The 27178-nt window shown below is 34.7% G+C and overlaps 3 protein-coding genes and 1 long non-coding RNA gene across 4 annotated transcripts in view; 2 read left to right on the top strand and 2 right to left on the bottom strand.

Annotated features, from left to right (window-relative positions):
* Positions 1 to 129: 129 nt before the first annotated feature.
* LOC149900576 (1,5-anhydro-D-fructose reductase-like) lies at positions 130 to 2554 on the top strand. Its single transcript, XM_090112280.1, has 6 exons — positions 130 to 415; positions 493 to 660; positions 865 to 1068; positions 1337 to 1587; positions 1748 to 1898; positions 2119 to 2554. Exons 1-6 carry the CDS (start codon positions 227 to 229, stop codon positions 2278 to 2280), a joined length of 1125 nt encoding a protein of 374 aa, XP_089968406.1. The 5' UTR covers positions 130 to 226; the 3' UTR covers positions 2281 to 2554.
* Positions 2555 to 2585: 31 nt separating this feature from the next.
* Positions 2586 to 9622, bottom strand: Mcm5 (Minichromosome maintenance 5). The gene is made up of 13 exons (XM_090112282.1): positions 9364 to 9622; positions 9124 to 9271; positions 8816 to 8923; positions 8493 to 8665; positions 8335 to 8413; positions 7934 to 8092; positions 7399 to 7636; positions 7092 to 7285; positions 6582 to 6722; positions 6171 to 6347; positions 4552 to 4796; positions 3272 to 3414; positions 2586 to 3027 (listed from the first exon to the last, which is right to left on the bottom strand). Exons 1-13 carry the CDS (start codon positions 9516 to 9518, stop codon positions 2798 to 2800), a joined length of 2190 nt encoding a protein of 729 aa, XP_089968408.1. The 5' UTR covers positions 9519 to 9622; the 3' UTR covers positions 2586 to 2797.
* Positions 9623 to 11875: 2253 nt separating this feature from the next.
* Positions 11876 to 12591, bottom strand: LOC149900574 (uncharacterized). Its single transcript, XR_016457764.1, has 2 exons — positions 12364 to 12591; positions 11876 to 12060 (listed from the first exon to the last, which is right to left on the bottom strand). It is a non-coding gene; the product is annotated as an uncharacterized LOC149900574 (long non-coding RNA).
* Positions 12592 to 13059: 468 nt separating this feature from the next.
* The window catches only part of LOC149900573 (dynein beta chain, ciliary-like), a 30510-nt gene continuing 16391 nt past the window's right edge, over positions 13060 to 27178 (top strand). Inside the window, exons 1-38 of the mRNA XM_090112704.1 lie at positions 13060 to 13068; positions 13345 to 13449; positions 13592 to 13762; positions 14027 to 14197; positions 14531 to 14619; positions 14713 to 14816; positions 14896 to 15084; positions 15368 to 15541; positions 15618 to 15753; positions 15967 to 16195; positions 16500 to 16691; positions 16947 to 17081; positions 17198 to 17331; positions 17565 to 17754; positions 17884 to 17985; positions 18166 to 18319; positions 18620 to 18815; positions 19016 to 19106; positions 19215 to 19464; positions 19794 to 19939; positions 20256 to 20376; positions 20796 to 20936; positions 21061 to 21155; positions 21235 to 21405; positions 21647 to 21816; positions 22141 to 22360; positions 22821 to 22985; positions 23197 to 23370; positions 23474 to 23622; positions 23894 to 24017; positions 24747 to 24877; positions 25068 to 25182; positions 25261 to 25485; positions 25666 to 25852; positions 25929 to 26107; positions 26222 to 26417; positions 26502 to 26712; positions 26792 to 26933. Of these exons, the coding sequence (XP_089968830.1) occupies positions 13060 to 13068; positions 13345 to 13449; positions 13592 to 13762; positions 14027 to 14197; positions 14531 to 14619; positions 14713 to 14816; positions 14896 to 15084; positions 15368 to 15541; positions 15618 to 15753; positions 15967 to 16195; positions 16500 to 16691; positions 16947 to 17081; positions 17198 to 17331; positions 17565 to 17754; positions 17884 to 17985; positions 18166 to 18319; positions 18620 to 18815; positions 19016 to 19106; positions 19215 to 19464; positions 19794 to 19939; positions 20256 to 20376; positions 20796 to 20936; positions 21061 to 21155; positions 21235 to 21405; positions 21647 to 21816; positions 22141 to 22360; positions 22821 to 22985; positions 23197 to 23370; positions 23474 to 23622; positions 23894 to 24017; positions 24747 to 24877; positions 25068 to 25182; positions 25261 to 25485; positions 25666 to 25852; positions 25929 to 26107; positions 26222 to 26417; positions 26502 to 26712; positions 26792 to 26933 (5883 nt within the window). The remainder of the gene's footprint in view (positions 13069 to 13344; positions 13450 to 13591; positions 13763 to 14026; positions 14198 to 14530; positions 14620 to 14712; positions 14817 to 14895; positions 15085 to 15367; positions 15542 to 15617; positions 15754 to 15966; positions 16196 to 16499; positions 16692 to 16946; positions 17082 to 17197; positions 17332 to 17564; positions 17755 to 17883; positions 17986 to 18165; positions 18320 to 18619; positions 18816 to 19015; positions 19107 to 19214; positions 19465 to 19793; positions 19940 to 20255; positions 20377 to 20795; positions 20937 to 21060; positions 21156 to 21234; positions 21406 to 21646; positions 21817 to 22140; positions 22361 to 22820; positions 22986 to 23196; positions 23371 to 23473; positions 23623 to 23893; positions 24018 to 24746; positions 24878 to 25067; positions 25183 to 25260; positions 25486 to 25665; positions 25853 to 25928; positions 26108 to 26221; positions 26418 to 26501; positions 26713 to 26791; positions 26934 to 27178) is intronic.

Here is a 27178-nt window from a genome sequence, read left to right as displayed (position 1 = left end):
TCTGCGTGTCTGCACACGACCGGGAAATTTGAATCGGATGATTTTATTTTCAATCAAAATCAATACTTAGGCCAAGAAAATACGAAGGTCACAAATAATACCTTAAACATATTATCATCTGCCGTGAACTTACTGTTCTTTTGCCATTATTATAATAAGAAGGGATTTTTTTATCACGAGTGATCGCAAGAACAGAAAAAGAATTTTTGGCAGAGAGCCAATACTAATGTCCATCAGATTATTCTTAAACAGGGGCTTATACTGTGTGGCAGTAAAGGGATTCGGAAAATCAAAGTCCTTCCTTGTACAATCAAATACGACCCGTGAATATAAAAAGTTTTTTGGAAGAATGAAATTTGCAAAATTATCACAAACTGAAGATTTGATGCCAACTCTAGGATTAGGTACATGGCAGGTTAGTGAGAGATGATGAGTTTTTGTAGTCAAATAACAAAATATGTGATTTTGGTAATACTGTGTTATAAATTTTAGGCTTCATCAGATGTTATAGAATCCATTGTGTATAAAGCTTTGGAATTAGGCTACCGGCACATCGATACAGCATTTAATTACAACAACGAAGAAGCTATCGGAAAAGCAATAAAAAGGTGGATCGAAGATGGAAACGGTTCAAGAAAAGATTTGTTTATCACAACGAAGGTAAAAAAAGCTGAATTTTCTTATTATTTTTACGTGTTTTATGCACTTGACACGAACAGTGGAAACTGGAAAATGGAATACAATAAAATTTGGCATGCATTTAATATTTATGTCTGCAATTATTAACATATTATGGTTTCCAATTGTTTATATTTATTGGAAGTTACTTCATTCCACTTCTAAGTATAATTCAGTTCTTTTTAGTTGCCACATGTCGGTAACAGAGCTTCCGACGTGAAGAAGTTCGTCGATCTTCAACTCGGTCGATTGCAGCTGGAGTATGTGGACTTGTATTTGATACATGTGCCGTTTGCTTTCTATTGCGACCCGGAGACGTTGACACCAGTTGTGAAACAAAATGGGGAATATGAGCTGGATATGGAAACTGATCATGTCAGTACTTGGAAGGTAAGAAAATAATTTATTAGTTTAGTTGTTTCTACCTGCGCATTGTGATAAGCGTACTAAGTAAATATTTATCGAGGGCTTCGAAATCCTTCGAAGAATTTAAAAAATACGTTACTTACTTACAATGTTCCAGTGTCATCACTTGCAAGTATAATTTTACGCCAAAATAATTTATGACAATTACAATCTCAGCTGTTATTTAATTATAAGTCAAAATACTATATTTTTTCCTTGAACATAATCTCTGCCACCAACTATTTCATTTTAGGTGATGGAAGAGTGCCAGAAAGAGGGTCGCATCCGAAATCTAGGCTTGTCAAACTTCAACGAGCACCAAATAGCCAAGTTAATGAAAGCGTCATCTTTCAAGCCGCAAGTACTGCAAGTGGAGTTGCATGCGTACTTCCAGCAGGTGGCGTTGCGGAAGTTTTGTGAGGAGAACGATATAGTTGTCACTGCGTACGCGCCGCTTGGCAGCCCGGGCGCGAAGGACCATTTTGTAAATAAGTATAATTACAGGTATGTAACTTAAAACACCAAGATATTGATAATTCTTGCTGTTTTTAAGATAAAATAGTTTAAAGTTATCTAAGGCAACATTTCTTTTAGAGCTGTAATTCATCATGCAGTTTAACGAGATTTTCGAAAAGTAAAAATAGTGTTTAATTTTTTTTTTCAGCCCGGATAAATTCCCAGATCTGCTGGGGCACCCAGACGTAAAAAATATCGGAGAAAAGTATGGCAAGACGACGGCACAAGTGCTCTTGCGCTTTTTAGTGCAGGAGAAGGTCGTTGTCATTCCTAAAAGTACTAGCGAGAATAGGATTAAGGTATTTACACAAGCATGGCACTGGAAGTCATACAAATGATCATACATTTTAAATCAATATCATACCCTAATAGACCATCTTCCATGTATCTATTAAAATACCAATCAAATCTATTCTGTGAATATATTAGTCACATTTTTTAAACAGCTATAATATGTGTTTGTGTATGTGGTTTTTCAGTATCTGAAATTTTCTTATTAATTTTTTATAATTGTTACAGGAAAATTCGAACATCTACGATTTCGAATTGACTCCAGCTGAAATCAATCGTTTAAGAAAGTTGGACAAAGGCGAGGATGGACGTATTTTCAATTTCTTGTTCTGGAAGGGAGTTGAGAACCACCCGGAATACCCATTTAAAATATCCGAAATAACTGCATAAGCCTTGTCATAAATTCCCAAAAAAATAAAGATTTTAAGTTATGGCACAAATACGCCAGAATTCACCTTCATTCCTTTAAGTTATGGGAAAAATATTAAACATTCTAGTCATTATTTACCTCATTATGTTTTAATTATTTATTTTGCCATGTAGGACGATTAGCTTTATGGGATGTGGTAACCACCAGTGAGAATTTGTGATGTAACTTATAATGCATAGGGTTAGTGTTGAAAACAGAGTTGGACTTCAAAGAAGGATTATTGTGTTATTTAATTTTATTTTAAATAAAACAGTTTAAAAAAATCACGATTTTCATTTATCTCTCAACAAATTGAATTGGTCGATTTATTCAGTCTTGATTATACATACAGATTTTTTTAATTATATCCTATTTTGTAATAATGATTAAAATTAATGAAAATTGAACATATTATTAATCAAAGGTGGCTGAATGCAAATTTATGTCAAACTAGAGTGAACCAGCAATCTTATCAAATAAACTTAACCAAAAAAACACTTATGATAATCTATACAGCATTTTCCTTTGCAAGCGATGCTGTAGTTCCCCTCGCCGTATCATAGTGTGTATCACTTTAAAAATGGCTCTCTCTGGGTATTTCTGTCGAAGGAAGTCCTGGATAATAGTTTGTTCAGAGACCTGAGAACCCACTGCGAACCTGCGTTTCAATTGTTTCTCTATTCGCGAAAGCATTTCTTGGTCCTCCTCAGTTGTGAATCCTTCTGCACCTGTTATAGTTAATAAATTGACATTTTTACTATTTAGTTTATCTACTGGATGGATACAGAAGTTCATGTGTAATGTAATAACAAACCAAAATTGAATATACTAATTAACTCACTCATTTAATTTGTTTACAAGAAAAGAGATAGTTTATTAGTTATCCTACTATTCTTTTGGTAAATTCCTTGGTTATATCAAAAGAGACATATTTTGGCTGTTTGATATAAAAAGCCACATATTTGTACATACCTGATAAACTGCCAGTCATAGCAGCATCCAATGTGGAGACCTGGAAGAGCCGCAGCGCCTCGCTCACGTGCGCTTCCGTCGCGAACGGCAGCAGCTGCATCTTGGCCAGAGACTCTGATATGCGCACTATGGCTTCTAGTTGCCTGGTGGATAGAAAATTTAAATATTTAGGACTTCATTTTTGCAATAAAACATTTTGTTGTGTTTGCGATGTGTTTTCGCATTTTTATTTAATTAATATCTTAAGCCCCATCCACACGCTTGACAAACAATGGCAAACAGCAAACACGGACGTGTGGATGGGTGTTTGTCTTTGTTTGCCTGTTTGTGTTTGTGTTGGGCAGTGTCCGGCATCGGTGTCGGTTTTCTTGGCAGATCAAAGGATGCATGTTTGTCGAATCAGAATGTTATGAACGTTCGCCAAGCATATGGATGGCTGTTTGTGTTGGGTGATTGTGCTTGGTGTTTGGGACTTCGTTTGCTGTTTGCGGTGTTTATGACAAACAGCCAGCGTGTGGATGTAGCATAGTATGTATTATTAATGTGAGTTTGTGAGGATGAATGTAATGTAAGTTTGTTACTCTTGTTTACCCGTGGCACAGTACGCGAAGTGCCGCCGGTCGCACTCACCTCACAGTGATCGGTATGGACAGCCGCTTGTCCGCCTGCCGCTCCTGCGCACTCGCGCCGGAGCGCATGAGCACGTAGCGCGCGGCGAGGCGGTCGGCTGCGGGCGCGGACAGGCGCGGGCCGCACTCACCTCACAGTGATCGGTATGGACAGCCGCTTGTCCGCCTGCCGCTCCTGCGCACTCGCGCCGGAGCGCATGAGCACGTAGCGCGCGGCGAGGCGGTCGGCTGCGGGCGCGGACAGGCGCGGGCCGCACTCACCTCACAGTGATCGGTATGGACAGCCGCTTGTCCGCCTGCCGCTCCTGCGCACTCGCGCCGGAGCGCATGAGCACGTAGCGCGCGGCGAGGCGGTCGGCTGCGGGCGCGGACAGGCGCGGGCCGCACTCACCTCACAGTGATCGGTATGGACAGCCGCTTGTCCGCCTGCCGCTCCTGCGCACTCGCGCCGGAGCGCATGAGCACGTAGCGCGCGGCGAGGCGGTCGGCTGCGGGCGCGGACAGGCGCGGGCCGCACTCACCTCACAGTGATCGGTATGGACAGCCGCTTGTCCGCCTGCCGCTCCTGCGCACTCGCGCCGGAGCGCATGAGCACGTAGCGCGCGGCGAGGCGGTCGGCTGCGGGCGCGGACAGGCGCGGGCCGCACTCACCTCACAGTGATCGGTATGGACAGCCGCTTGTCCGCCTGCCGCTCCTGCGCACTCGCGCCGGAGCGCATGAGCACGTATCGCGCGGCGAGGCGGTCGGCTGCGGGCGCGGACAGGCGCGGGCCGCAGCGCGCGCGGCAGTACGCGGAGTAGCGGCGCACCAGTGCCAGCGGTAATTCGCCCTCTGCGCCCTCGCGCTCGAGGGACGAGCCGCCCATGTGCACGGAGATTATGTGCTTGGCTAGCGTCTGGAATTGTGGTAGTGGGTAGTTTGAGGATCTTTGTTGCAAGTTAATTTGGCAAGTTGGTAAAATTTTTCAATAATTGGAAAAACTTCATTATACTCGCCTGCAAGTTAATAAAATGAAGTAAAACTTTCTATAAGAACAGGAAAACTTAATAGACTGGGGTAGAAGCCTTTGAAAATAGTGAAAAGATAAAAAAAATCGCAGTCGGATGAAACCCATTAGAAAAGGAGGGGAATATGATAAAAATGTAAGGAAAAATAAATTACGGTCAATTCGAGTTCGGGAAGCGGGAGGGGGGAGCTTTTAAGAGGAAAAAATGGTTTCTCTCAATTTCCGACAAAACTACAAGTCCTATAGAAAAAAGTTCAATGGCAAAGTTGTAGGTAATTAAAAGTTCTACAACTTTTGTATTCACAATTTTTTCACATAACCTAAAAATTTAGGTGAAAAATTCAAAAAACCAAGTTTTTGTAAAGACTGTTTGTATGCATAAACCAAGTTTATGCATACAAACAGTCTGAAAATTAGCTTTTACTAAATCAGGCACAATTCTTGAACTCTATATCTTCTCTTGTATCGGCTTTTCGGTAATATTTCAAAAGAAAAATAATTATCTGTTCTAAGTTTAATATTTTACAGCATATTCAAAAGCAAAATGATGTCGATAAAAACATTTCAGGTAGTTCGAGAAGTGTGCCTGATTTAGTAAAAGCTAATTTTCAGACTGTTTGTATGCATTTCCTGAGAACATTTACTATGGTGGTGTTTATTTTTTTTACACCATATGAAAGTAGAGATTTCAATGAATAAAAGGCACCCCAAGATTTTGAAAAAAGCTGATATTTTGACGGGTGACTTTTCGATTGAAAATTAGGTTGTTTTTTTGGTATTAATTCAAAATAAGGCGAAAAAATAAATATTTTCAATCAAATAAATTACAGTGTATTTGGGACATAATAAAGTAAGTTTCCACGAAATTTCGTAGAAAAAAAATAAATTTTGAAGTAGATAGAAATAAAAGACCAAAAACTTGGTTTTTTGAATTTTTCACCTAAATTTTTAGGTTATGTGAAAAAATTGTGAATACAAAAGTTGTAGAACTTTTAATTACCTACAACTTTGCCATTGAACTTTTTTCTATAGGACTTGTAGTTTTGTCGGAAATCGAGAGAAACCATTTTTTTCTCTTAAAAGCTCCCCCCTCCCGCTTCCCGAACTCGGATTGACCGTAATTTATTTTTCCTTACATTTTTATCAATTTCCCCTCCTTTTCTAATGGGTTTCATCCGACTGCGATTTTTTTTTGTTTCAAAAATTATCTACTCTAGTCTATAAGATTTTAATTAATTTTAAAAATTTATAAAATAAACTTACAATATCTCTATTCTGGTCATGTTCATCCTTTACAATGAATATCATGTCGAATCTCGAAAGGATAGTGGGCATGAAGTCAATATTGTCATCTGCTTTGGTGTCATCCCACCGACCGAACACTGAGTTTGCTGCGGCCAGGACGGAGCAGCGCGAGTTCAGAGTCGTTGTTATACCAGCCTGGAAGAAATTGTTTATTATCATGTCAAATTACCTTTGATATTATTTACACACACTTAAATGATCAAATTCTGGTTTAAAAAAAAGTCGATCTTATTTGGTAAAGTCTTAGCTACATTTATAACAAACAACCAAAAAGAAAAAAATAGTGAAGAATTATAGAAGAATTTAATCTTATTAGAGTCGTTATAATTACGACTCTAATATACATTTTTTTCACAAGTTTAATCATACCTTAGCAATAGATATAGTCTGTTGTTCCATAGCCTCGTGTATAGCGACTCTGTCGTCTTCGCGCATCTTGTCGAACTCGTCGATACACACCACACCACCGTCTGCGAGCACCATCGCGCCGCCTTCCATTACGAAGTTACGCTGCAAAATTTAGTAAACTTATATTGAATGTGTATTATTTAAATCATATGGATTGCACAGTTTTATAAATTCTCTTGAGTTTGAATAATACTATATCTGTGAATTATTTGTCTATATTTTACTAACTTAATGAGCAGACCTAGACATTGCAAACTGACATACACTCAAAAAAATGATAATTCATATTGAAAAGTTTTATGGTTTTATTTTACTGGTAATAACTAATAAGTAAACATAGGAAACTGTTTTAATTTCTCAACTCAATAACTGATACGTATTAACAAATATGAAATTTAATAATTTCAATATTAAAAGTACAAATAACCTGAAATACTGTTTGTAGATAAAGCATTATGCCACAATACTTACACTACCAGGATCTCTGATAACTGAAGCAGTGAGACCAGCAGCACTTGATCCTTTGCCAGAAGTGTACACTCCAATGGGAGCTACTTTTTCCACAAATTTTAACAATTGCGATTTAGCAGTACCAGGGTCACCGAGTAAAAGGATATTGATATCCCCTCTCCTTGTTAAACCATCGGGCAACCTTTTGCGAGAACCTGTAATTTTTAAAGAAAAACATAATGATAACATAAGTAAAAACCAATATTACACACAAAATGCAATTATTTCTATTTTTTTAAAGAATTTATATTAAAAAATATGTACATACCTCCAAAAAGCAAACACGCAATAGCCTTCTTCATATCAACAGCACCAAACACACTAGGGGCAATGGATTTTGCTATTCTTTCGTAAATATCTGGTGACGCAGCGAGTCTTCTAAACTGTTCTTCTTCTTCAGCCGTGAAGGGTTTTAAGCCTCCTGTAACGCCTTCCTCAGCTGAGAGACCCACTGCTCGTAGGTATGATGAACGTACACCAACTGAACCTCTTTCGCGATCTCCTCTCTATGAAAATAATATGAGAAAATAAAAGATTATTTGAGAGTTCATATTTTGTAGCGGGCATGTGTGTTTTCTTTAACATGAAAACAATGGAATGGATTTGCTCATGAATCAGAATAACAAGCTTCAGAAATACTTGCTTTTGCTATGTTATAGTGCTATGTAACTTATGTTTTATTCTTCTGTTTCTTTCAATAGAAAGAAAAAAAATCTCTGCAAATTTCAATTACTTATTCCAATTTGGTGCATAAGTTTTTATAATAAAAACCTACCTCACAAACGTTTAGAATAAGCACTTACCCCAATTTTAGAGATCTTCTTAATAGAGTAGATACCCAGCACAGTGACCCTTGCGCCTGGTGCAACTCGCTCACATAACATGCGATCACAGTACACTGTTAAATGACGTGGCATCTCTCCTTGTGGGATGTTCTCGGGTGCTTCTTGTAATTTTAGTACCTATAAAAGTTACATTTAAGACATTATTATGTATTAAAATATTACTTTACCATTAGGAAGTTTGATACAAAGTTATAAAGACAATTTTCCTTCAGATTTAGTTAAGAGTTTTACGCCGTTAGTACACCTACGCATTCGCGTGCGGCAGCGAATCTCGCGTCGGTGTACTAAAGGCGTTAATTAAATGTGAAATGCCAATATCAAAACCAAAGTTGAGATTGAATAAAAAAAGCTTTATTTACCTGATAATCAATGCATTTACATTTGTCTGGAACAATGAAGTATGGATCAAGTGGACATTTCGGACGTCCAGCTTGCTCCCTGAAAAATATTCCATATTAAGTTTTATAAGACATTTTAGTTATATTAATTAGCATGGAATTATATGTTATCTACTTACGTATTACACTTTCTGGGCATGACATAACCTTCCAGACCAGGTTTAACAGCTAAATTGGGTATGATGTTACGGCAAGATCTACATTGAATTGATATTTTGGTGGCTTTCGCTTTTATTCCTGATGCTGATATAACTATCCCTGGTATCTTCACTAATCTTGACACTGTTTCAGACTGCAAAAAAAGTTTTTAATTGAAATTACGTAATACAGAACAAAACACTTGGTAATTTGTTTTTCATAATATCATAATTTACTTATAAATTTTTACTAAATGATCAAAATATAAATTAATTTTCTCTTTTGCAACAGATATAATACATACTTTTAGTTCCCGCAGGTTTGATGGGTGGGCATCTGACGACAACAATACTTGGATATCCTCTACTTTCTCCTCTCCTTCTGGTCTAGGTGCAGTTAATTCATCTACCAACTATAATAAAAATTTCATTTTTATAATTTTGTTATTTATGTAAACAAACAACTTAAATCATGTTACTTGAATTATTTTCTATAATCTGCAGTAAAGCGTAGCATTATTGCTTTTACAAAAAAAAAGAAGACATGGAAAATACACTGGAAACATATTGTTTTACAATAGAGAATTGCTTTTTCTGTAAAAGGACTACCTACATCTTTTGCAGCTTCTTCAAGAATTGGCAAGTGTTCTGTGGGCTTTTTGTAAAGTTTCTCGGCTAAAACTTCGTCAAAACTTGATAAGTCCTCTATATTTATTTCAACCCAATATTGACGTAAATTATAGTTCCTTTTGAGTGAATCTCTGAAATATTAATTTGATTAGTTTATGTTATGTTGAGAAAATATCATCGTTTTAATGTTACAGAGGTACTTAATATTATAAAGGAAACAAACCTGTATTTAAAATTAAAATTTCCGGTATGAAATTGTCTAATAAACTCTTTGAACTTTTTCTTAACCGCTTGTAGGTTAATTTGATCTTGAGATTCATTTTCTTCTACACCGAAATTGTCCGAGAAAAATACACCAGGATCGTCAAAACCTTCCATGTTGAATTATACTTTTAGGAGTCCTAGTTATTTTTTAATAAATATATAATATAATTGTATTTATTAATTGAGAAATGAGTTTATGAGTGGTTGTTTAGCCCGTAAACCCGTTTGCAGTTTTGGCGCGCAAATTGACAGTGACTTTTGAGCAAGTTTGTCCCAACCATAGATAAACAAAAATCCTAAAAATCTAATTATTATAATTATTTTTACGTTCTGTAAAAATGTAAAAATATTTTGTTTGTAAACAATATTGAATCTTTAATATTGAAATTTCTATAAAAAGTAAGACATGCATTATATGTCCAGATACTATACAATTACTGGAGATTAAAAAAAATTAAGAAATTTAAATTAAGTGAAGCGGGTGAATAAAATATGTTTATCATGTACAGTGCGACACAAAAGAGATGAAAATAAATGAGGGCGCCACCGTCGCTCATATAGCAACACTGATACTGCGACGCAAGCGATCTTGATACTAAAGAATAAAAATCCAAAAATCTATATAATATAATCTAAAATAAATACCGCGATTTAAACCGTTATAATTGTTTCATTGTAGCAATAGTGTAATTTATTAAGACAAAAATACATTAGTATTTTAATGTGATTTTAATTGACCTACCTAGGTCAAATTTTACTTAAATGTATTTGGAATTAGTTATTTTATAAAAATCGGTCAAGTGTTTAGACTGCAGAGGCGCACATAGAATCAAACATACAAACAAACAAGCATACATGCAGCTCAAACACATTACCCTCTTTCTGGGTCCGTCGGGTAGAAAAAAACAAGGCGATTTGAAAACCACATATTTTTATTTTTTTTGTAGATAAATTTTGTACATTAATATAATTCATCAAAATCTAAATATTCTACTCCTTCAAAGGACTGATGATCACTCTGTTTCGAAGTACTGGCAAGAGGGTACGGGGCATCTTCAGTATCTGTAAATATGATACAGTAAATATGATTTTTTTTCTTATGGTTTGATTGATTAATAGATAGATAGCTGTATGAAAACAATTATCACTATACTATGTAGTAAAATCTAAACTAGGTACTTTATTTGAGGCTGGTTGGATTGGTCATTGGATATAACTTCTTGACTCAAATTGTGCTGGTCGCACTATAAAAACTAGTTTTTGTTTACATACAAATAACCTCAAATTTAATTGCGAAAACGTAATAATCGCCATACATACATACATTAAACACTCGTCACTAATGGAATATTCTATTTTACGTAGTACTGAGCAAAAATAAATGGAATCTCACCGGTATATTCTGCTGTACGTTTGTAAACGTTTTCCAAATCAGTCAATAAATTTCCAGCTTGAAATTCGGACAAACACCGAATAAAAACTTTATACACCACATCACGGACACCGCTACGTTTAACCTTTTTCGTGGTGTCTCCTTTTTTATTTAAATTTCTTGTTCTAAAAAACAATTTTATCTCAATAATTCTCCACTTCACGAAAAAAACAACAAATTTTTATTCAACTTGACAGCTACATTGCCAATTCAGGGTTGCCAGGTAATGAAAAACGAATTAGTTCCAAAATAATTAATTTCATCTCTTTTATGTCGTACTATATTTGTGATGTATTTTAAGCGTGTGAGTGTGAGAGACGTTCTCACGCATACCCAAACCCAATAGATGTCTGGATATTTGCATATGTTTTACCATGTAATATGTGCAATTAGTTGTTGTTTTTGTGTTACGAGTGCGTTTGTAGGCGAGGTTTGTAGGTGACCCACAGAACAATAAAAACAAATAGAAGTGCTTTAATGTCATAATTAGTATGAAAACCAGTGTCGCCAAACCCACACATTTAAACCGATAGTTATACAGTACACTACAAGTAAACTATGCCTTTGATTGGACTGCTTAATTTGAGTAAAAACTGACTTAGGTTATAAATTCAGTATTTCAATATGTACCCTAACGCACCATGTTACGGTTTATTTTAGTATAACATCTCTAGGTATATTAGCTGTTTTGTTTCTCATTGCACAGAAATTCCAAATTCGAAAAACATTCAGCTACTCCACAACAGAGGGCGTTAGTTTTCAATAGATATAACTTTGAACCTCAACACATAGAGATAAGGTTGAAATTTGTGTCACTCAACATTAATGACATTAACTTGATATTTATCTGATGCTATGCCCTGAGGGATGTCAGCCTTGTTATCGATATCGAGATATCGATAATTCACAAATAAATATTTTTTGTGTATTTTTTTTTCTTTCTGTTATACGAGTATAGTATAATGTATCACATTTTGGAGTATGTTTATTACTACTAAGTACGTCTTTTTATATTATTATTATTAAATAAAAAACGGAATAGAATAGTATTAATCTATATTTACAAAATACAAACAGAAAATATGCATTATTTTAAATCTTGGAACTGCCGTAGGTTTGCTGTATCGGTGGCCTTTGTTAGACTGCTTAGTGCTGTTCGGCATTCAGTTAACTCGTCACGTTGCATTTATCCATTTCTCTTTTAAATTAGCCTCTTTGGGAAATCTGTAAATAAATTGGACAAATGAAAGCTAAGGAAAAATAAAATAAAATTTAATATTTATAATGTTTGTCTTTTCTAAAGTATCGATACTGTCGATATGCGCCACAAGCATCACTAAAGCGACATTCGTTTGTTTATTGCAATAATATTCCAGAAATTCTTGTTTGCTGTTCAATCTATAATAGTACTAATTTCTTACGGATTAAGGTTCATTTTGACTAGATATTTGTATACAATTTTGACAAATTACAAGCGAAGATATAACATAAAATATTATATGTAAAATAAATAAAAATAAGACTTACCGATGGTATGAAATGCCTCCATTGCTGATATTATTTCGTCTGCTATCATTTTTGCACTCTAATACCGAACAACACGTCCTAATTAATGAATAAATACGGAAAAAAGGTTTGACAGCTGACAACCGACTCGAATATTTTTCTGCGCACAACTGAGAGCAAGTTAGGTGATCTTACCTTACAAGTGACACGTGGGCCACGCCCACATCACACTTCTTTCTACTTTACTGTTCTGTGAGGTGACCGGATTGTGACATTCGACATTCGTACAAGAATATTTACACTCAAGTGAAAAACCCGGCTTAGGGATAGGGAGCAAAATTCTTCATCTTCAATTAATTTGGCCTCATTTTTCAGTAGTTAGCATGGTCATTCTCACTCTACGGCATGGAAGTAATCACAGAAGTAATATTATACCACAGATTCCAAATAGACTTATATAGACGCGTTTCCGTTTTATAGTATCTTTATTCATATCTGTATCCCTTCATTTTATGAATAATTACAAATTTAAATTTAGAGTTGGTCACCATGGCAATGATAATATTTATGTTAGCATAATATGAAACTGACACTAAATTGTATTATTTTAGTATTATTATTATAATATAATATCCGTTATTATTTTATAAATTAAAATGAATACAATTATTTAAGTTATACACAAACTGAGAAGAACAGAAAGATAAATTTTCAAACATGGGTGATGTATGTAGACCTTTTCAAATATGTATAAATTTCTTTTACTAAGTCTGTTTTCATGCATTTGAACTACTTATAAACATGATAGTTTACTCTAATTAATTAATCCCTATTTTGATATAGTCTCGTGAATTTAAGCGAGGTAAATTATTGATGTTTGGAAGTATTAACATTCCAGACTTCGCCAGGATGCTGAATGCGTACATAGCTGCATAAAGCTGCATATAAAAATAAAAAATAAGATGTAACCATTATAATTAAGCTATTTCGCCTTGTTTACAGAAAGAAGATGTAGATGTGCGTTTAGAATTTATGAGTGAATATATTCTCAAATCACTGAAATTGAAAATTGAAAAATGGACCAAATTCATCACTGGAGATGAGAGGGTAAAAACTATGTATTTAATAAATTAACAAGATGACCAGAATATTAATTAACGATATTTATTAAAATTCAAATACTTACTAGGTATATTTAAATAATAATCCTAAGGACGAAAATTAATTGATATAATTATTGTGCTTTCAGCACATTTTATTCCGATACTTTGATATGCCCAAGTTTGAGATCATAGTATTTCGTGTGAACACAGCCGGTCTCCTCACCTGTGCTACTAATTTCCCTCCAATAAGCAGAGGGAAAATGATATACTTTCTAAGAAATATTGATGATAAAATAACGGCAACGAATTTCAGAAAGGTGAATATATTTTAATTTAAAATTTAGTTTTATTACTTTTACATGACGCGATATTCTAGTATAACTTGATGTGCTCAAAATTTAATTTGAAATTCTATGTTTCTTTGTACCTACATTTATTTACCGACTTCAAGAATGAGGTTTTTCAATTCGACCGTTTACATAAGGAAACACGAATATGAAAAAAGAATATTTAAATGCTTTTTTCATATTCGTGTTCGTAAATAACTTTGTCATTTAAAAACCGATTTTCTTATGTTGTAGGTTATGACAATAGGTGAAATGTCTGGTAATGTGTTGATGGATTTGACTGTAATGGCTGATGAAGTAATCGGACCGTTACTATGCAATCCTGAAAACCAAAGGGGTTGGCCCAAGATTGTGAAAAATGATATGAAGAGGCACGTCAATGATTTGAGGAATTTGATGCATCAGGTTGTTATGTGTACCTTTTTTCATCAATGTAACGTGAAATAATTGTTTATAGAAAATTCAAAAAATAAAAAAAGTTAACAAATAATTTAGCGATCAAATAAAAGTGCAATATATTTTAACATGTATGATATTCAGAGACTATCATCGCAATATTCTCAGTTGGTGGTCAAAATTAGACCTCGTGATCTATCCCGTCGTAAAATGTACATCTGATGAATCTATAGACGTATCGTAAATTGGAAATTTAAAAACATTACAAGCAATTTTGATAATAGGAAAATTTCGTCATTCTTTTTATTATCGTACTACTTGTAACAAAATTATGTTGTACAGCTCAAAGGTGAAATGTCGAGTCAAGTGATGTTACCAATGCCAGATGGAGTGGAGACTATTTATCACGCCGAAGCGAGGCTTAAAGAAAGGTTGGAAACAAAGAATCTGTCAAAAAAATAAAAGATACCTATATCCTACCGTACGTACTACATGTTTTCATTTAATAATTTTTTTATTTATAGTGACAACGAAGACGTGGATTTGTACTTAAAGACAAATATCGAAGGTGCTATAATAAAATGGGCGCAACAAGTTCATGATCTGCTGCAAGAGAACTCTTATATTGGTACTTTTCTTATCATAAACTTAATATTTCTGAAAATAAACAAACAAATAAAAAAGGAGTTTCTTTTTTCTTTAAACAGCATTCAAAAGAACAAAGTTCCCGCTTCCAAGTGCAGACATAGACTTTTACGCGAGTCGTCTGAAAAATCTTGAGGGTATTTATTCACAGTTGCGTGATCCTCGCGTGAAGCGTATGGCTAATTATCTGGAAGCCACTCGGAGTGTGTACTTGAGTTGCTTCAAGACGATGCTTACTAATGTTGTTGCTGGTAAGTTTTTCGGTAAAGGAATGATCGAAAATAATTTAAGTGGTCATGGTTCTTTCATTAATGATGAGTGACGAATACGTGATATTGATATTTTTTAATCAGTAGCTTCTTGACTCTGTCGTGTAGGCAATCTTGTGGATTATAAAGCTGCAAATAACTGAATTTTGTTCGCATTCTAATTTTGTCTTTAATAAATAATTGGATCCGTTTAAAGGAAAGGTATCTTATGTTAATCATATTCCCTATATGATCCTCGTATTATAAAATGTTTCTTCCCTTTCAGCAATAGTGGAATGTAGAGATATTTACGTATATCAAAAGCCGCTATTGCAACACTTTGAGAATTTCGAAGGCACAGATTTTTCTGATGCCAAATTCTTAATTCGGCCGATGTTTCATTGTATCGGTTTACTTTGGGGCAATTCAAGATATTATTGTAATGTGGAAAAATTGATTCGTAAGTTTTGCACTAATAAAAATTGTCAAAACTTATAGTCGCATAACTACAGACTTATTTAAATACTATTTTTCAGCTCTTTTACGGGAGGTTTGCAACCTCGTAATTCAACAATGTACAAACTCCATCGACCCGAGCTCTATATTTCAAGGAGACGCGGATGAACAGCTTTTGAAAGTTCAGAAAGCTATCAATATACTGAATCATTTTATGTAAATATTTTACCATTAAATTTGACAAAAAAATAAAATAATAATTTTAGCCAGATTTTCTGTTTACCAAAATTGAAAAAAGATTTTTATTTTATGAAAATAATGTTTTATTATCTTCTTATTGATGCTTTCGTCTCGATGCAAAAATACTTCAATTCTTGAACAATAAAGTGATGAAATGAGCACTATAGCTGTTTTTCTCTTATTTCCCAGTGAAACATACGAAATGAATAGAGATAAAGTCCATACCTTCTTCCCCGCGGGCGTAATGCCGGTACGTTGGTCGTTCGACTTTGACCGCGTGTTCATGAGATTTAACATCTATATGAAGAAGTTGAGAATGATCGAGGAGCTTTTAGAAGCAACGGTAGAAATTCTGAAACTGGAGAAGATGGAGTTTTGCGGGTTAAGGGGAAAGACGTTGAGCACGGAGTGTATGAAGGTAAGTTGAGCCATCTTTAAAGGCCTAATCCGTGTTTAAAGGTGTCATGACGATTAGTTTTTTCGAACGTTAACGAAACCGTGTTATTAATAAAATTACACGTACAAGTACATGATGGAATGGAAATTTTAATGATTTTTGTTGTTGTTTTGACCTAGATGACCAATGTAGCGAGACCTCATCTGAAAGGAGCTTTTTTATAATTTGCCAGTTTTATAAGAATTGGAAAAATAAAAACCTTGACCTTTTTAATAATTCAGTCACGAAAAAATGTGGAGATAAAAAAAAAAACAAACTCCTACAGATTCTAGAGGAATATACGATAATCTACCAAAACCTCGGCAACATAACGTACGACCCGGCGGACCCGGAGGACAACAGGTTCGAGGGCGATTACGCAAAGCACAAGTTGGTGCTGGACGACGTGGACCAGCGGCTCGCGTCGCTGTTCACGCAGGGGCTGGATGAGTGCCATAATCTGGAGCACTTCTATAAGGTGAATATTCGAAAGATAGTAGAGGAATACATTAAAAACTACCAAAACCTCGCAAAAATTACATATGACGCCAAAAATGGTCGTCGCTATTCATGCAGGGCATGGACGAGAACAATATGGAGAATTTCTATAACGTAAATTTTTCTCAGATGCTAGAGCAAAAAAGACAGCGGCGACCAGTCGCCGCTTAGTTGTATATAGGTTACAATGTAAAGACATTTGAAGATAGATAACTAAAAAGTTTATTTTTTCCAGTTCTTCCAAATTATTGGAGATTTATTCCATCGTCCAATTATTAAGAATGAACTCAAACCAAAGCTACCAAGACTTCTGGACTTTATGCATTCAAACATGGATACTGTGAAGGAAATATTTGATGAAGAAATGTCGGTAAGACATGTTTTCCAACTACCCACATTAATTAGATATAAAATTTATGATTTTAGATTACTTATAGATTTTTAATAATACATAGATAGATTAAAATATGTTCAATATTATTTTAGAAATTAACGAAAGGTCCGGAAAGGCCAATGGTCGATCCCTATTTACCGCCCGTGGGCGGTATGTTGTGGTGGATCTATAAACTGCGCAGGCGTATCCAAGCTCCGATGGAAGATTTTATCATGTTTGAAGACCCGTATGCATTTTTCATTTACAGTTTTTCTCTATAAATGATTTCTAAAACTTCTTTCATATCTGTAAGATATTTTATTTTTCTTGTAGTTGTAGTTCTGACAACTTTTGTCTTTGCTTTAATACGGAAAGGTTCCTTAAAATATAGGCAGGCTTGTTTATAGTGTTTCATTTTCTTAATTTATATTTTGTTAAGTTCTTATTAACTTGTATTCTAATAAAGCTTATGTCCATCAGTATAATCGAAACGGAATATGCGCTATACATGAAGCAAAAACACAATGAAATGTTGGGCTATTTGAACGTGCTTGAGGATCGACAGTTCAAGCAGTGGTGCGCTACTGTGCCGAATATTTGCAAGACGCACTTGGCCAAAAACCTTATTTATAGAGACCCGCCTTTTGTAAGGAACAACTTTAGTCCTGAGGTATCATAATTTTACTGTACTCGGTAGGGATTGTGAAGCTTGTAATATTCAAAAAATCTGGAAATCTCTTATTATTCTTTCTGACACACAATATGATAATTCATACTTCAAAAAGATTATATATTGTAGTTGGTGATGTTACTACGCGAAATGCGATACATGAAATATTTAGAAAAACAAGGAATTCCACCTGATGGATTGGAACTCTTTGCTAGGAATGAAAAATTACAGGTGAGCTTTTAATACATCTATTTTACATATAGCATTAGTTTTGCAGCTTCCGTTTAGCTTATCTATCAGTTAAAATTATATGTATTTAAATTTATGTCAAGCATAAAAATATAGGCAAACCAGGACATTATTAGCAGGTGATAAAGCCAGTAACAATGTAAATATATTCTCTATTTCTAGTACGATATGAATCGTCTAAATCGAGCCATTGCCTGGTACAATGCAATTCGCGAAGGTAGTCATGAAACTGAAGTCGCTCTCATTGAGAAAGAGATCTCTGCTATTGATCAGTTGCTGGGCAGAGGTGTTGAGGAACTCACTTGGAATGATGACTGTATGTGTTTTGATAAAGTTTTATTTATTGAATTAACCACTGGTTGATGTAATGAGCATATTGGCTATTGCTGCTTGTTATAAGATAGCAAACAGATATATCTGTTAGCTATCTTATAATGCCTGATAGTAGACTAAATGCGATGATCGATGACATTTTAATAAGCACCAAAAGGTCTAAATGGGGCGTATAAACAAAGCTCTTCGTGTATTCTGTGAATGACGTTTTTAATCCGCCTAATAATCTTATACCTAATTTTGGTAATAATAATATAAGTTATAACACATTCAAATAAAACAGTCACAGAATGGATGGCGGAAGTTTACGCAGCCATTAACACGCTCCAAGAGCGAGTACTGACCGCACAAAACAATGTACGACGAGGGATTGGTGATATCTCCGCGTGGGGTGATAAGCCATTGCACAATCGTAAAGAGAACCCGGATAAAATGGAACTGCTAGCTGTAAATGAACGGCTGCCGAGGCTGTTGAAGAGGTCTGGTTATTTGGGATGCCTTTTGCCTTGCCATTTTGATTTTGATATTTTCTGGTTGTTGTGATTGTGGATGAATGATATATATTTATGGAAACAAATATAATATTCGTTTAATGAAAATGATTACATTCTAGATAAACGATAAATGAAATAAAAAAAAAACGTAAATATTAGGTATTATAAAAAATCATTAATTGCAGGCGTGCAAAAATTTTGGAAAGTCATCAAGAGTTCCAAGACATCCTCAAAGTCAATTACAAGCTATTTTTCAATATAAAAGAAGAAGAAGAGGTGAGTACATTTGTTATTTCATTTCAAAAGATTTTGATTTATTCATTTGAATAATAATTTTGAACTTTCTTTATGAATAATGATATTAATAATTTTTCCAACGTTTAGTCTGACGAAGAAGAAGAGGAATTAGAAGAAGTAGACGAAGCCACACTCGATGAGGACGAAAGAGCAGCTCGTGAACGTAAACTGCGAGAGATCGAAGAGCGGCGGGAGGAGAAGAGACTGGCTAGAGAAGAGAGAGATAGAGAAAAGGCGGAGATTGCGCAAGCGAAGTTCGAGAGGAGAGAAGCTAGGCGGCTAAAGAGAGAGGAGAAGGAAGCTGCGAAACGCGAGCGGCAAGAGAGACGTGATGCAGGTGGGTACTAGAGCTTTTCATATTGTATTTGTCATATTGTACTCGATTCAACCATTTTTTATGTACTTGAAATAATAGGTATTATTTCTGTCCGTTACGCTGTCACACAGAACGCACTGAACCAATTTCAAGATAATTTTTCAAGTGTATCATAAAAAACATTTTTTTTTAACATGAACTGACTGTCAATAAATATGTGAAGCTACGAGTGGAAAACTAGCAATAAGCGACAAAAAACTGCGCAAGCAATCCGAGAGATTGGTTAATGTCGTAGTAAGGATCGAATTCTGAAAAATTAACATATTTTTATTAACAAAATTATACACCAGGCGAAGAAGTAGATTCGCCAGCTGAAGAAGAAGAAGAGTTAGACCCAGAAGAATTAGCCGATATAGAGGAGGAGAGGAGGGAAATGGAGGAAGAAGCGTTTAGGGCTGAACGGTGGCCGGCTTACGTGAAATATATTGATACTCTGGTAAGTACGTGAAGAAAGATGTTTGGTTATGAATTTAAATGTTTCTAACATATATGTACCCGGAGTATGATAATGTACCCGGATATTTAAGAGTCCGAAAGACTTTTCTTCTTTGTTTGAAGTAAATAAACTAATACTAATAAGTATTAATTAACTATTTTAAAAACTCTATTTGTTTTCATTCCAAGTTACCATGTGGAGAGTCAAGGCGATCTACTAAATTTTTACTTTACTTAAACTTTCTTTTATGAAAGGATAATTTTCAACATCAACAGTTATAAAATAAAAATACACTTTATCATAATATGAACATTAGGTATCCAAGCAAGTGATGAAGGCGATTCAATGCAGCCTCGACTTGTTCGAAAAGCAAACGGATTTGGAGAAAGGTCCTCAAGTAGCATTTATGGAAGTGGTGGCTGAACTAAAGGATCCTGGTTTGTATATTGTTCTTAATATTAAATTATATTGTTTTATTATGTCGTTGTACATGACCGCCTCCTTGGTACAAGTGGTTGACGCGTGAGCGTAACACCGAGGGGTCCTCTGTTCGTTTCCCGGTGGAGACGAAGAAAAAAAAAATGTCTTGGTCTGGTAGGACACAGAAGGTTGATCACCTACTTATCCCTAAAGAAAATCGATCAGTGAAACAGATGTATAATGCATCTGTCCCTTACCCCACTAGGGGGCATGGGACTTCACTTATGTCGTTGTACTTTCTTGATGCTTAGTAAAAAATTTAAGTATATTACGAGGTGTAATTCAGAATTTAATGGATTATGTGCAGTGCACTATTTGCTTGTATAAGTAGTAAGTAATTACAATAATTCTAATTTAATAAGTAAACGATTTGCAGATATTTCATTCACGCCATCTTTAGAAATCAAGGATGCAGATGGACTTTACGATACAATGATCGAGATGATGAAGGACATGTTCTTACAAGCCACTCTTTTTCCACGAATCGATCCTATTGTGCCTATTGCAACTTATGAGGGTATCTAGAAATTTTGTTTCTCTTTCTAATGGATTAGGATTATGTTTTGTACTTATTTCTTTGTTTTATATTTTTGATAATATTGCCGTGCTAACATGATTAGCTACTAATATTTTATTAACAGATGATATAGCTGCAGAAGAAAGCATGATCGATCTCTACCATGACATATCAAAGAGGATAGAAAATAGCATTATAGATGTTGTTCAATACGCTTCAGTAAGTACCAAATCTACATAATATTTGGAAGATTTTTGGAAATCCTTGAATTTTGTATTGCTAAACTAATTTTGTATAGAAATATGAAAAATACACTCCGCTATGGATGGAAGATAGGCAAGAAGTATTGGCCGGTTTCTTGAAGTATGGCAGAGTAATTCCACCTGAAGAGTTTGATAAATACAGATATGATAATAATGGTCAGGATCCGCCAGAGTGTAAACCTAAACTCGAGGAGTATCAGAAAGAAGTAGGTTTTTTGTATAAGAAGTATGTTAAATTGCGTGTTTGGTTTATACCAAATTTTAATCACTATTATTAGTATTTAAAATAGAATTAGTATTTATAATTATTGTGATACGTTTGGTTTCATAATATAAAAATAAATCAGATTATTTTTGCATAAATATCTGATGCTTTCGATTTATTTTTCTTCAGAACAGCTTGATTGCAAATACTTTTTATAAAATATTTTAATTAATTTGTACCAGATCGACAAATTCAACACTTTATATGACGAAGTGGCTGCACTGCCTCCCAATTACTTGTGTAATGGTTGGTTGAAGTTAGATCTGAAACGACTCAATCAAGCCATTATGAACATTATCTGCAAGTGGAGTAATCTCTACAAGCAAAACTTGAAGGACCACGTTCAGACGAGGTAAATAATAATTATATCGACTGTATTATTAATAGTCTAAATACCGTACAATTACTATCGTTTTATCTCTATTTCTTATTCAAATTCAAATCAATCTAGTAGTCTTTGAGTTATATCTTAACTATAATTAAATCTTTCCTCTTTATTATTTTTTGCCACCATCGGTACCTTAAGATGAAAATTTTTAATAATTGGAAGGTCGTTTGCAGACCTTACGCCTCTAAAAATGTATTGCCGACGTTAAAAGGTATGGGATAAGGCAATGACCCATCCCTTTCCTCTGAAAACATATTGAACTAATCATACTTAATATAAAATTAACAGTCTGGACGACCTGGAGAAGTTCATAGCGTACGCGACAAAGGAACTATCAGTGGAACTTGGTGATGATGACTACGAGGGTCTGCTCAAAGTGATGGGCGTCCTCAACGAGGTGAAGGCCAAAGCAGATGCTGGTACGGAACAAATGTTCGAACCGCTCAGGGATATCATATATGTGCTCAAGGAGTATGGGGTCGACTTCCCGGAGGAAACTTATGAACAGGTGCGTGAATTGAAAGGTACATGCGACGTTTTGATTGGTACCAGAAGAGGGGGACAGAAAACTAACTTTATTCAATGTAAAGTAACGTAAAAATAACATTATTGATAAGCTCAGCATATTCCAATGAACTTTTTGATCAAAATAAGCTCTTTTAAAATATTTATAGCATTTCTTTAATTATAAGGTAACGGGATTTTTGACAATGATAAGAATGGTTGATATGCAGGCCTAATTTATTTTAATGTTATGTTTATTAATTAAATTTATCATGTTTATTTCTTGCTTCCATTTGGATTTCAATAGGAGCCTTCAACAGCACATAAATACCTGGTACATACTTTGGTAAGAATAGTCTAAAAAACCTAAAAAAGAACAAACGCAATGATTGGCTTAGCTTACAGTTTCATACATGTTTGATAATTAAATGGTTCATATAATTAAGTTGAATTATTTTGATTAGTTGGATGTTCTGCCGGAGAGATGGCGTAATTTAGTGAAGTTGGCAACGGTACAGAAGAATAACGTGGCGCCATTACAAGCGGCTCAAGCGGCGCTCATTGCGAAACGAGTGGCCCTTATTAATCTGAGGCTTACTATGTATCGAGACCAGTTCAAGTTGAAAGAGGTTGGTTATTGCTTGGGGTGGATGTGGTAGTTGATAAAAATGTATTATTTTGCATTGTGGCAAGGCTTTTGTTAAATTTTTTGCTCGCTAGAATATTTCTAGGTAGGTAGCTCAAGATTATGTCAAAGAATTAAATATTTTTGTTTTTATGAATACATGCGATTTTTAGTTTTTTGTCTGCCCTGAATAATGTGGATCATTAAAATTTTAGGTATTCCTTGAAACGTGTAAAGAGCCGTACAGAGAAATAGACAAAGTGCATTTGGAGCTCTTGCAGTTTGAGGACATAGTGAGCGGGTTGAGAAAGAGTTGTGCGTTATTTGATATTCAGCCGCCAGATGACAAGTTCCTCAAACAATGTCGGCGGGAACTTAAATTAATAAAAGTAATTATGTATATTATTATGACAATACAATATATATCTCTTATATACAGAAGAAGGTAGGCTTCTTATAATATAAAAAAAACTTAATTTATGTACGTTTTAGCAATTGTGGGATTACTATTATCTAGTAATGGGTACAATAGAGTTCTGGAAGAAATCACCGTGGAAGAAAATCGATGCCGATGGTATGGATCAAGAATGTAAGCGATTCACTAAAGATCTGCGTCAGCTGGACAAAGACATGAGAGTATGGTAAGAGAAGCGTTCTAATAGACTTTCGCATGCGGCTTTACCCACGTCTTCATAGAAAAACCCCCACATTTCCCGTTCCCGTGATATTTCCGGGAAAAATCGATCTATTTTCCTTTGTCGTTTATTAGGTCTTAAGCTATCGCTATATAAAGTTTAATCCGAAGCGGTTAAATGGTTGAGGCGTGAAGAAGAGACTTTCGCATTTCTTCTATGGATTATTGACCAGAAATTAATCGGCGATGTAACTTTAAATGATTTGTTTCGTATTCAGGGAACCTTACATATCTATTGAAGGAACAATTAAGAACCTAATGACATCCCTGCGAGCAGTTACCGATTTACAGAATCCAGCTATTAAAGATAGGCATTGGGTTGAACTAATGATGGCCACAAAGGTAGGTTATAAAACTGAAGTAAATGTTTCCTAATATTCAAACAGTACACCTAGATAGAGAGTATTTTCAAGTAGCCTTGATGAATTGTATAGATTTTGTGAGTTTTTTTTGTTTAATTTAATATACTATTTTTGTTTTCATCATATCATGTAGAAAGCAGTTCACTCAAAACTCATTTTAACAAACACGAGCTACGGTTCACAAAAGTCATTACAATCAAGAGAAAATGTATTTAGAGGAGTGTCAGTAAAACAAATTTTGGACGATTTCAAATCTCTCGATGGATTTAACAAAACAGCAGATACTGAGGTAATCGACGATAAAGATGAAGAACCAGGCAGACGAGAATATAAAAAATACCTACAATTGCAAGATTTTAGAAGACCCAAGTTTCAAGAATCGATCAAACTCAATAAATCGTATTCATATCATGAAATTAAGGAACAAGGTTTACAAATACTGAATACAAGACGATATTCTCAACCGAAAGCGTGTAGCTCTTCTTATATTCTTTCAGAATTCATTATGTAGATATCATGTCATTCATTAGATAATGTAAATATGTGTAAATAAATATTTAGTTGTCATTTTCACGATACTAAAAGGTGAGATATTAAATCTGATTTTTAATTTCTTTACGCTTTTATTTGTGTCATCAGTGACTTACCGACAATGATCAATAAGTATTTTCAAACAGATATAGAATATTGCAAATTAATGGTGTTTTAGGTAAAATTCCATATCGATGATGATACGACACTAGCAGATTTACTTGCACTCAACCTACATAAATATGAAGAGGAAGTTAAAACTATAGTTGATAAGTCTGTCAAAGAGGCTGCTATGGAGAAAACACTCAAGTAAATACTTTATTACAATTTACATGATCCAAGTTATAGTTAGTCGGATAGTTATTATATTGTAATTTCAACCGATTGCACAAAAAAGCGAAGGGGGTTTACACCAATTCTTACCATCCTGAATTTTTCCCGTCAATCTTTACCGCTGTTTAATTTTACTATAAGATAATTATTTTATTGTAATTTAAAGGGAATTGGAAGCTACATGGGCTATCATGGAGTTTGATTATAGCGTGCATGATAGAACAGGTATCAAATTACCCAAAGCTAGCGAAGAACTTGTCGAGACTCTTGAAGACAATCAGGTAATGATTTTATTAATTGATGACTTGACTGATCTTAAAAAAATAAACAATCATTAATAAATAAATGTTGTGAAACAGAATCAAGTACAAAACATGATGTCATCGAAATTCATTGGATTCTACGAAACAGAAGTCACTGCTTGGCAAAAGAAACTTGGTACAGCAGATGCAGTTATCGCCATTTGGTTTGAAGTGCAACGTAAATGGCAATACCTTGAGAGTATCTTTGTTGGATCTGATGATATACGTGCACAGTTACCAGAAGATTCCAAACGGTTTGATATGATTGACAAAACGTTTAAGGTAAGTGATGGAAAATGAAGTCATAAATTTCTTAAAGTAATTTAAATGAAAAATAAAATTGTTCACATGTTAAATTTTCCTATCAAGCCACACAGTACTTAACATGTGAAATATGTTTGATATGAATATGATAATTTATATAAATTGTTTCAAAGTTATATTTTGTGAATATTTTTCAAGGAATTATTGAAAGACATCGGAAATACCCCCAATGTGGTTCAAGCAACCAATAAGCCTGGATTGCTAGAAAAACTAGAAGAATTGATGAATTCACTTAACTTGTGCGAGAAGGCACTCAATAATTATTTGGAAACGAAACGCTTGGCGTATCCTCGTTTCTATTTCGTGTCTTCAGCAGATTTGCTCGGTAAATATTGAATCAAAATGCGAAATATTTTTATTAATAATACCTTCACACATTTCATTATTTAAATTTATTTTAGATATTTTGTCTAACGGAAATAATCCACCTGCTGTGGCTCGCCATTTGTCAAAACTTTACGATAATTTGGCGAAGTTAGTGTTCCCCAAACCTGGCAGCAAGCATGCTATTGAGATGATATCCAAAGAAAATGAGGAGCACGTGCCATTCAAAGCACCATGCTGCGATTGTTCTGGAAAAGTCAGTTTATTGCTTTGATAAACGCTCTTTATTGAAAATATTTCCAATATATCTGGTACATAATGTATTGGGTCGTATAATTAATTAAAATAAACTAATAAAATAATTTTCTAGGTCGAAATATGGTTAAACAGAGTCACAGATTGTATGCGTTACACTCTTCGAGATATATTTGAGCACAGTGTGAAATCGTACGAAGATAAACCTCGCGACGAATGGGTGTTCGACTGGCCAGCTCAGCCAGCACTCGTGGGCACACAAATTTGGTGGACCACAGAAACTAACCAAGCTTTTGAAAAGCTTGAAGAAGGTGGATCTATTTCATATGATAATAATTAAACAGAAGTTTTTAGGGATAGTTTGGCCTAAAATTTAACTGTTTTATCCTCAATAGGTTACGAGGGAGCACTAAAAGACTATCAGAAGAAGCAAATTGCGCAATTAAATGCATTGATTGTTCTGTTACTCGGAGATTTGACTGTTGGGGATCGACAAAAAATTATGACCATTTGTACCATTGATGTACATTCGAGAGACGTAGTGGCCAAACTTATTGTTGCAAAAGTTGAAACATCGAATGCTTTCCAATGGCAGAGTCAATTGAGGTAAATACAGATTAAAAATCTTGCAATTACCTACTGCTTATCTTCCTGTGTTACTAATAAAATTATATTTATTGTTCAGACATCGATGGGATATGAAATTGAACAACTGCTTTGCTAATATTTGCGATGCCCAGTTTCTTTACGATTACGAATATCTTGGAAATACGCCTCGTCTCGTAATTACTCCTCTAACTGATCGATGTTACATCACATTAACTCAGGTAAATAAATAATAAGCACACAGTTATGACTACCCAATGTGTATTTTTTTACTTTCACTGATTCTTGATGGTCCATAAGATCAAAAGTATGTTTGGATCTTTATTAATATTTCACTCATATCGGAATGACTGAAATTTCGTGAGCGAATGGAAAATAAACTGATTTATTTCAATTTTTTTCCAATCAAGTACTTCAATTACCACAACTAATTGAATCATCATCATCATCTCAAATCTTATAAAAG

Source organism: Colias eurytheme, chromosome 18 (genome assembly GCF_061535395.1).
Source record: "Colias eurytheme isolate Ceu_HAF_F1 chromosome 18, ilColEury1 Martin Lab GWU primary, whole genome shotgun sequence".
Lineage (NCBI taxonomy): Eukaryota > Metazoa > Arthropoda > Insecta > Lepidoptera > Pieridae > Colias > Colias eurytheme.
The sequence above is the reverse complement of the archived record's forward strand: the minus strand, read 5'-3'. Positions and strand labels throughout refer to the sequence as shown.

Bases quoted from the DNA above. Each gene is read 5' to 3' on its own strand.
- Mcm5 (XM_090112282.1), bottom strand. From the start codon at position 9,518: ATGGAAGGTTTTGACGATCCTGGTGTATTTTTCTCGGACAATTTCGGT. The intron at 6,723-7,091 runs GTAAGTATTGTG...TAAATTTTGCAG, and splicing joins TTATCAGAGATCCTGGTAGT to CGTAACTTCGTAATGGAAGG. The intron at 3,028-3,271 runs GTATGTACAAAT...TAACTATAACAG, and splicing joins TATGACTGGCAGTTTATCAG to GTGCAGAAGGATTCACAACT.
- LOC149900576 (XM_090112280.1), top strand. From the start codon at position 227: ATGTCCATCAGATTATTCTTAAACAGGGGCTTATACTGTGTGGCAGTA. The intron at 661-864 runs GTAAAAAAAGCT...AGTTCTTTTTAG, and splicing joins ATTTGTTTATCACAACGAAG to TTGCCACATGTCGGTAACAG. The intron at 1,899-2,118 runs GTATTTACACAA...TAATTGTTACAG, and splicing joins CTAGCGAGAATAGGATTAAG to GAAAATTCGAACATCTACGA.